The sequence below is a fragment of the Arachis ipaensis genome, chromosome B08 (assembly GCF_000816755.2).
Source record: "Arachis ipaensis cultivar K30076 chromosome B08, Araip1.1, whole genome shotgun sequence".
Lineage (NCBI taxonomy): Eukaryota > Viridiplantae > Streptophyta > Magnoliopsida > Fabales > Fabaceae > Arachis > Arachis ipaensis.
Window position 1 is genome coordinate 15,118,809 of NC_029792.2, and position 9,967 is coordinate 15,128,775.

Genomic DNA, 9,967 nt, shown 5'->3' on the forward strand with positions numbered 1-9,967 from the left:
TCAAATATAAAATTATAAATGTTAAGTTAAATAAGATAATTTTGTATTATTGTCTTTTTAGTATTACTCGTTCTTTTATTCTATGTTATTATTATCTATATAAGTTTTTTTTCAGGTGGGACATTAGTCCCATTAAATCTCTTCCGGAATGCATGAAAGTGGTATTTAATACAATTTTAGAAGTATGGAAGGAAATTGAGTCAGTGACTTCAAAGGATGAAAATTCAAGTTTGGTGTTACAACATATTAAACAAGAGGTAGCCCTCTAGTTCCTTAATATTTTTAAAAATTAAATATATCATGATTAATAACCTTAAAATAGTTAACTAATTATTAATTGGTTTCTAAATTGTACTTGCAGTTTTTTAACTTGGCACAAGCCTACTTGGTTGAAGCAAAATGGTGCCATAGAGGCTATATTCCAACATATGATGAGTATAAGGTTAATGGAGCTATATCTTCTACCTTGCCACTTCAGATCATAGCTTTTCTTGGTTTGGCAGGATTTGCAACAAAAGAAGTGTTTGATTGGGTAATGAGTGATACGAAAATTGTAAAAGCTGTGTCACTTATTGGCAGACTCATGGATGATATGGCCTCACATAAGGTATTTAATTTGTTTACTTTGACAAAAATATATGTTTAATTAATAATGGGTATGTCTGAAATTTTTGTTATCTTTTCTTAATATTACTAGCATGAACTTCAAACTTTTTTGGTTAGTTCATTAATTGTAATTAACAGCTAATGGATGTTTTCATATATTTAGGTAGTGATTTTATTTCAACCTATGAAGTACGGACACTTTGCTGAGTTGCTGTGTCTGTGTGTCGGACACATTTCGGATATGATACTCACTGACACTCGTCCGACAAGCGTGTCTGTTGTGTCCAATCCTGTCCTAATAAAAATAAAAAAATTCTTCTCCATACACGCTTGAACACACTTAAATACCACCACGTGTTAGTGTGTCCAATCTTATTTTTAACATGTATTCTTAAAATAAATTTAGAAATAGTATATATTATTATTTATTAAAACAAAAATATTTTAAATACTTTATATAATTAAAATAAGACATTAAAAATAATTAAAAAATTAATTTATATTTTAATATCAATAAAATATCAAAATATTATTATGATTTATTTAAAAAATACTTTATAATTTATATGTATGCGTGTCCTCGTGTCTTATAAGATTTTAAAACTCATATGTCGACGTGTCCCATATCGTGTCATGTCGTGTCCTGTGTCCGTGTCCGTATCAATATCAGTGCATCATAGATTATTCCAACTATTTCTTTTTGTTAATTTAGTGATAATAATGTGGAAGAGAATTGAAATTAATTTTACATCCTTTTTCATTCTAAATAATTCCTATAATTTCTTTAAGATTTTAATTAGTTTATGAATTTTAACCTTTTAACTAATGACCAAATAGATAATTCTCATTAATATTTGATAACAAAATAATTGTAATGACTATTGAAAAATATTATTTGTTTAATTTGTTTTCTTGCATTAGTTAAATTATTGTTTATTATCGTTATGTGTGTGAATATAGAGTTTTTATATGAATTAAAGCATTTAGGATTACTTCAAATATAAAAATGATCACAAATAAATTAATCAAGTCAAATTATTTTGAGATATATATGCGAAATATTTTCAGGAAATATTAGGATTAGTAAGTTGATAAAAAATTTCAAATTAAAATAATTTATAGAGCTATTAATTAAAATTAAGGCACTAATGACAAGGAAATAAATTTTGAAGATGACACATGTAACTATGGAAGTGTAAAAGTTATTTGTACTCTCTTCAGTAAAATTTTTGTCTAATTAGCTTTTTTGGATTTGTTTTATTTATATAGTTTGAGCAGCAAAGAGAACATGTTGCTTCTGCTGTTGAATGTTGTATGAAACAATACGATTTTTCTCAAGAAGAGGCCAATAAACTCATTCTAAAGGAGATCATAGATTATTGGAAGGATATAAACGAAGAATGTCTCAAATCAAATAATATCCCAAGACCTGTGCTTGATTCTATTGTTAATTTTGCCCGTATAATTGAGTTTACATACTCAAATTTTGAGGATAAATACACAAACACAGAACTGCTAAGAGAATATGTTGTTGAACTACTTTTGGATCCAATTGTCTTCTAGCAGTTGTATTAAAAAATATTGAATTATGGGTAGAGTTGCTGTGCAACTATAGTTATCCCAAGTTTATTGTAAGAGTTGTTGTCATATATATATAATTTTATCTTGTTATATAATTTTGCACAAATATTAAATTTCGTAATATAATATCAGTAAAAATAATTATCTTTTATATTAATTGTAAAAGACTTAAATACCCTTTTTTTTTTATGTTAGACAACAAATTACACTTTTAAATTAATCAAATGATTTAATTTTACTGTGTCAAAATTTAAAAAACAAAAACACATTTAATTATTTATCTATACTAAAAAAAATTATTTCAATTTTATTGACATTTTCCATGAACCCTAGTTAATCATTCATACAAAAAAAAAAAATATTAAAACCGTACTAAAAAAATATCAAAATGTTCCTGGGTCACCCAACCTTCAAATCTCAGACTCACTGCCATAGTCTCTTCTTTGTCTCTTCTCCTTTACACTCGGCTCCGGATTTTCTTCGACAGCTCCCTTCTCCATCCTCTTCCTTCTTTTCCTCCACGGCGCCCTGCCAAGGTCACCGCAGTATTCGTCGCGCGCCTCACCCAGCCGAGGAGAACGTCGTCGCGTCAGAGAGCGTCGCCGTCTTCCTCGTTCCAGAGAGCATCGCCGTCTTTCTCGTTCTTCATCACCGTCGTCAGCCTCTCCCTTCCGGTAACTCCCCCTCTGTGATTTCTTTTAATTATTATAGCACTGTAGTGATTTCTGTAATTAATGGGATTTACTTTAATTTCTGTGATTTTATATTCGTTGTTGTTAATTTTATCAATTCTTGCTTTAATCCAAAGTCTGCCTTAATGTCTGCAATCAAGAAGACTAACATTCAATTTCTTTATGATTCATCAAGAATGGAGCAAAATGTAATAATCCTGGTTGGTTAATTACCTTGTGGTTGGTCTTGAACCAATCACCAATGAGCAAAGTGAAATCACCAGCAGGGTTTGGATAAGGGATTGGGATGACAGATCTGTGATAGATATTGAGTCCTCCAAATCCTCCAGCGGCTTTGTGAAATGCAGTTGATGGAAAGTAGGAAAAGGTGCCAATCTGATCCTTGGTTTAAAACTTGTATGTGTAGTTTGAGTTTGGAGGAATGGCACAGTTTGTTCCCAACACTCCATCTTGCCATGAGTTCTTCTTTTGCTTAATGCCATTCCTATATATGTTTTTTGCTTTTTTTTTTATTTGTGTTCAGAAAAATATTCCTGGCATTGTTGCTGCCTTGAATTATCTTCCCACCTATTTATGCCTTGTATAAATTTTATTAATCATGACCTAATAATGTGGTTTGACTATCATCATCTTATGCTTAATAAATTTACCTCTCTTGTACCAGCTATGCTTTAGGTCATCTCAAATTAATGTTGGAACTTGCAGTTTAAAGCATTATTTTGGGTTATCATCTTGTGGTTTGACTATTATCATCTTGTTTGTTATCTGCCATAAGCATGATCTGTTATTTTCTATACACACTTGTCTATTTAATTGCAGGCATTGGTGAAGATGATGGCTGTTTGATGTACCTATCATCGAATTACTGCAAGTGCCTATAATCTTTTAGATGTGGTTCTTTACCAAGCAACTTATGGTAATCATGTGAAGATTCTGTTATATTTGCTTCTCATGTAGTGTAGAAAGTAGAGTCTATCCATCATTATTGTTGCCAATGAACTTGTTCGAATTTTGCTTATTTAGGCCACAATATATCAGCAAAAGGCGGTCGATATAAATGAGAGGGAGCTTGGGCTTGATCATCCTGACACAATAAAAAGCTATGGGGACCTTTCTGTCTTTTACTATCGTATGCAACAATACGAGCTCGCTTTGAAGTAGGTTACAATGACTCTCCTCTTCAAAATGGTTTCGATGCCTATGCCATGAAGAATTTCTGTTGATTGTTGTATTCAGGGCACCAAAAAACTGTGACTCTTTTAATGCAGTGTGTCAGATCTTCTGGATTTTATAAGTCCCGAGCTTGATTCTAATGGAAATGAACAAGCTCAGAGAAAACAGCAGCGTGGGAAGGTTCTCTGCCAAATTTTTACATGGTGTTACCTTATATATTTGACATTAATTGCTTTATTGTTATAAACTGCTGCTACCTTTGTTTTGTAAAATTTTCTATTGTGTTGCCTCATTATGCAAGTTGTCGATTATATCTCTAATCTTTTAGATACTTCTACCAATAAGTGAACAAAACCTTCAACGTGAAAATGCACCAAGCAATGTGGGTGTTTTCTATAATGGCTTGGAATATGCTACTGGTACGGCAGAAAACAAAACAAAAGAAAGATCTGGCATGGTGGATTATGAAGTTATGAACGAAAATGGCAATAATGTCCCTATGTATAGTCCACCAGTGTCAAGTGAATCTATTCACCAGGAGGAGACATCATCAGATGAGGGCTGGCAAGAAGCCAATTCAAAAGGGCGATCTAGGAACACAGCGAATCACAAGCTTGGTCGCAAAGGATCTCATCTTTCAAAGCTGAGGACTAATGTTATCAGAGAAAGTCCACAGAAATCAAGTTCAAGAGTCTCTCAAAAGTATTATCTCCATCTAGGCAATCAGAGCCTGAAAACTTGGCTTTCATAGAAGATTCTGCCGGTCAACTAAGTCCAACAAAACCTATTAGAGTGTCTAAAAGTTCTGCTAGCCTAATACCATATGACACGTTCATGTCTTCTGGAACAAATTTTTCTTTTCTATTTAATAAAATAACAAAGGAATTGAACTATGTCCACATAATTAACAAGGTTTTTTTTTACTTTACACTCTGCATAAAGAAAAACAGAGAAAATACAATGAAAAGCCAGCATCTTAATTATATAATGATATATATTTTTTATAATTAAGATGAATGGTTAAAAATTATTGAAACATAAGGATATCGATACATTTTAAAATTCTTATTTGATTTATCCGTGATTTTTTTAACATAATTGACTGTGTGCTTTCATCATTGCTTTCTCATTTGAATTAATTAATTATGTAAAATACATTCATATTAACATCTTAATATTTGTTCATAAACGTTTATCACCATTCAATAATTCATATCTTCTAGGTGTCGTGAATAAAATAAACAAATGATAGCTTTACATGTCAAAGACCCTCTGCTCAAGTATAGTATACACCTATCCCCCGGTCAATTTTAAACATTTATTTTTCCTTTTCTAATTAAATAAAATAAATTTAGAGATGAGATAATTTTGTAAAAGAGAGGAGAGAGAGAGTTGAAAGAAAACAAAAAGAAGTCTTCATATACAAATCCATACATTTGATTTAGAAAGCAATCAACGATAGAAAAGGACTGTTGCGATTACAATAGTGTCACAATCTTTGGTATTGACCTACAAAATTTGTAATGAGAAAAATGAGTTTTTCTTTTCTTTTATTTTTGCAATGTGAAATTGGTTTCTCTTTATCTAAAGCTAAACTTTATATCACAAACCCTTTATAGACTTCGTACCAGCCATCGGATATCACATCAATCACACTACAACTTTTTTGTGAATGACTCGTATGAATCCACCTTTAGAGGTTGTTGAAGATTTGGATTTGTAACAATAAAATCTTTACATCAGGAATATATTGATGTACAAATGATTCTAATTTGCTATTTCTTGTATGTTTAACACGGTACTTTTGATGGTTGTACTAACCTTTTTTTGTACATTCATAAATTAATGTATCTAGACACAATTGTAACAATTTCTCAATGGTATCTAATTTAATTGTAATCCTATTACTATTATTAGGTTAGAGATTAGCAAATGCAGCAAATATTGGAGCACTGGGAGACAGAGCAGCACAAAAGAAACTTACTGCTTCCTTTACGGTGGAAAGTGCAGCCATTACACAAGCAGCTGATACATTGGCAATAAGAGTTCCAAATGGCATCCATTTAAACAACCCTGCCCTTCCTAATCCACGATGGTTGAGCCGAGCTAAGAACCATCGAATTCACATGCCTACAGGTCAAACCATGCAAGCGAACCATAACTCGGCACCACTTCCACCATTCTTGAACTTAGCCTTCACCAGTGCACCACTCACACCCCATAATATTCCTAAAATAACCAATATTGGCTGTTATATTCTTTCAACCTTCTAATAACTTGTACTGCAATATTTGTTTTTTAGAATTTATATAATTGATAAAACTTGTATTGCAATTTCAAGCAGTGAGATAGATTATTAGATTTCTGGCACTAATATACAAATGTTCTATTCATGTTAGGAGAAGGATGCAAAGGATATTGAGATTCTAAATATTAGATGGGAAATTTTTGAGCTGATGATGAGGTCTAATAAATTCTGAGCCATATCTTTTATATAAACTTTCTAGTAGTTTTTGAGCAACTAATATTCTTTTTATTTGATCGATGTCCAGATTTATATACACTGGATCGACTGAAATCACTCTAGATATAGCTCAAGACCTTCTCCAAACAGCTGATCAATATCTATTAGAAGGACTTAAGAGGCTCTGTGAATACACAATTGCAAAGGTGAGCTAGCAAGTCTTGCATATGGCTGCAGTAATATTAGATTATAGATACAGAAAGTGGCAAAACCACTATCCAAATAACCAAACCCACCACAACTTATGTATAATCCCTCACAATACCTAAACTTCGTGTTGGATTTAGACAACAAAGCCATTTAATTTTGCTAAAGCTGTTTGTTGCGGCCTATAATAATTGAAAGTCAAAAATAGTAACTGAGGTCTTCTTATCTGCCATCCTTGAGTAGTTAAGTTTGGCATTGACAGGGTTTAAAGTTTTTCCTTTTTCAGCCTCTACACACTCAACAAATAAATAAAAGAATGAATCAGAGATCTAACCAAAGCCAAGACCATCATAGGAAGTTTGTCTATAGGTATCCAAATCCATAATGTAATGGTTTCAATTTCTAGTTACACCACCCCCTTCTTCAAAGGCAACAAGAACACATCAAATTTGGGAATGCTTTTTCTTTTCTTTTCTGCTTAATCCAACAACGAGAGAAATTAAAGTGTTTAAAAGACTATATAAACATGGAAAATCACATGAACTAGAACCTGAAACTTGTTACACATACATCATAAAATCGTCAACAATATTTGATTATTTGAAATTGATTGATGTTAACAAATTTAAAGAATAAACAAAACATCTTCCATGTTTTTAACCACCAATTAGGCATCAGTGTCTTAAGATTCAACCTTTATATCCAAATACATCCTTGTCAATTAGATTGTTCAGAAACAAGAATAATAATAATGCAATCACATACTTTAGTTCATACTATGCATTGTATTTATCTTTTTTAGCTCAAACGATGCAAAATTATTTGTAAAGAGACAAGAGGGCCAACACAAACATGCCACAAATTTTGAAGTCAAAGTCTTTCTTACAGAGAGGATGTTACCGGAAGGGAGAGGCTCACGACGGTGATGATGAACGAGGAAGACGGCGACGCCCTCTGACACGACAACGTTCTCCTCGGCTGGGTGAGGCGCGCAACGAATGATGTGGTGACAGGGCGCCGTGGAGGAAGCTTCTTCGTCTTCTTTACTGGAGAGAAGAGAGAGTGCGAAGAGAAGAGAGGGAGACAGAGAAGAGATACGAAGGTTCTGGGAGAAACCCGGGAAAAGAGAACAAAGTGATTTTTTTTGTATTTTGTATAGGTAAACAATGTAAATATTGAACAACGTGAATAATAGTTTTAAAAAAAAGGTTAAATTAATTATTAAAATTAGATTATCAATTTATTAGAATAATCAATTTTTGAATTTAAATTATTAGGTTTAGACAACGTAACCTCCTCCGTCACATCACGTTCCCATTCCATCTCAATTCTTCTCCTTCTCCTCCTTCTCCAACTCACGTTTTCTCCTTCCACCACGTCCCGACGAAAACGGCACGTAGCTTCAACCACCGATTCCCCAATAAATTAAATTCTTGTCATCCTGTTTGGTAGCCCTATCTGAGAAGATCATCTCTCTTTGAAGTTCAGTCATCCCAAAAAGCTTGCGTCTATCATCTTTAATGCTGGATGGTCATTTTAGTAGGTATATGGATGTTATTTTAATTCTCATGTGGATGGTTATTCGATTGAAATGGGTTTAGTTCGATACAATTAAAATATATTAAATATTTAATTCATTGGGTATATGGATGATTGTTTTTATACTTAAGTGGATGGTTATCCTTAAGTGCCGATGAGGGTCCTTGTTAACGAACCAGCGGTAGTGATGAGGAGGATTTCGGCGGCGACGATAGAGGCTGGTTGGCGACCAAGTGACAGTGTGAAGAATTCAGAAGGCGACGATGATATCTGGTGAGGGAGAGAGTGACGCCGGCAAAAGTGAGGCGGCGACGGCAGAGGGTTTAGGAGAGAAGTTGATGTTTTGGTAAATTAGGGTATAATGGATGATTAAAATTTTTAAATTATTGAATGGAGTTTTTTAGTTGGATAATTTAGGTGAAGTGTTTTTTTTTTTTAATTTTATTGAGCTAAATTTACAGTCCATTATTCATGTTATTCAGTTTTTTCGTTGTCTACCTAACAAAAACGTAAATTAATTGATCGTATTTTGCTCATTTTAATCTCGAAGATGAAATTAACATAGGTCATTCAAGCAGTTTGCGAACTACCACAAAATCGTTTTGCGATGGTTCAAATCTGCCACCTAACCCTCTCAAAACTTTGCAAGTTTTTGTATAATGCATGTGCTTCCACATCAACACCCAATGTTATGAACATTTCGGTTTTTTCTTTTCTCGCTTTTATTATTTAAATTTGTTTTCTTTAAGAGGAACAAGAGTTGCAATTATGTCCAATCTGTAATTGTATTGTATTATAATAGATTCATGTAAAATACTTTTATTATAATTAAGTTGTGTAAATATAAATATATCTGTATAATTGGAATTTGACTTAAAGGTAGGTAATCTCAACTTCATATTTATATATGTAATCGTTTTTTTTTTTTTAAATCTTCAGATTAAATTTCTTAACAAGTTAATAAGATAATAAAGGAAGACTCTTATATTAAATAAGTATGAGTAAATACAAGTAATATCGATCATGGACATTAGCCATATCTTAATTTAAGCATAATAAAGTAAGGCTGACATCAATAATCACTTATTTCTTTGCAAATGAAATTATAGGCATTTTCTTGTGATTTGTGAACTATATTGTTCAATATAAACTTTTTTTATGAAGCATGAAAAAAGAAAATATAAGTTTTAATATAAGACTAGCTAACAGCGTGCCACAAGTTATTTATCGTCGATAAACAAAAGTAACTGATGACAGAAGTGCTCAAAACTAGTTTTCAAAAATAATCTTGGTAATAGTGGATCCCACTAAAAAAGGTCGAAAACCGTTAAAATTATGATGAAATTGACAAAAAATTTGACGATATAACGTCGTCGTAAACAGTTGTCAACGGATTTAATATTTCTAGTGTTAATTATCGTTAAAAAAATTCGACGATAAACAATACAGAATATCCCATTTTAAGGTGTTGATACGTTGGATAAAAGTAACGTTGTCACCAATTTTTTGCATTTTATACCATGATTATCGTCAGAATTTTCTATCAATAATTCTGACAGTAATATTTTATGATGATTATTGATTTAAAAAATGAAATAGGTAATGTTAGATTTATTCAACACAAAATTTGAAGGTAATGTATTTTTTAATAAAAAATAAATTTTATTTAATATTTTTTATTTATAATTATCATAATTATAACCTG

General features: G+C 31.9%; 1 protein-coding gene, 1 long non-coding RNA gene and 1 pseudogene across 5 annotated transcripts; 2 read left to right on the forward strand and 1 right to left on the reverse strand.

Annotated features, from left to right (window-relative positions):
* The window catches only part of LOC107613387, a 10,814-nt pseudogene extending 8,535 nt beyond the window's left edge, over positions 1-2,279 (forward strand).
* LOC107613386 lies at positions 2,479-4,946 on the forward strand. Of its 4 annotated transcripts, XR_001614033.2 has the most exons (5): positions 2,554-2,861; positions 3,055-3,246; positions 3,699-3,795; positions 3,903-4,036; positions 4,148-4,946. XR_001614033.2 is itself a non-coding variant. In XM_016315352.2 (2 exons), exons 1-2 carry the CDS (start codon positions 2,576-2,578, stop codon positions 3,758-3,760), a joined length of 348 nt encoding a protein of 115 aa, XP_016170838.1. In that variant the 5' UTR covers positions 2,479-2,575; the 3' UTR covers positions 3,761-3,896. The 4 variants fall into 4 exon arrangements, 1 of the variants encoding a protein (XP_016170838.1); XR_001614030.2 differs by having other exon boundaries at positions 3,903-4,946; XR_001614031.2 differs by lacking the exon at positions 3,055-3,246 and having other exon boundaries at positions 2,530-2,861; positions 3,903-4,946.
* On the reverse strand, positions 5,442-7,844 carry LOC107613388. Its single transcript, XR_001614034.2, has 3 exons — positions 7,624-7,844; positions 6,037-6,281; positions 5,442-5,561 (listed from the first exon to the last, which is right to left on the reverse strand). It is a non-coding gene; the product is annotated as an uncharacterized LOC107613388 (long non-coding RNA).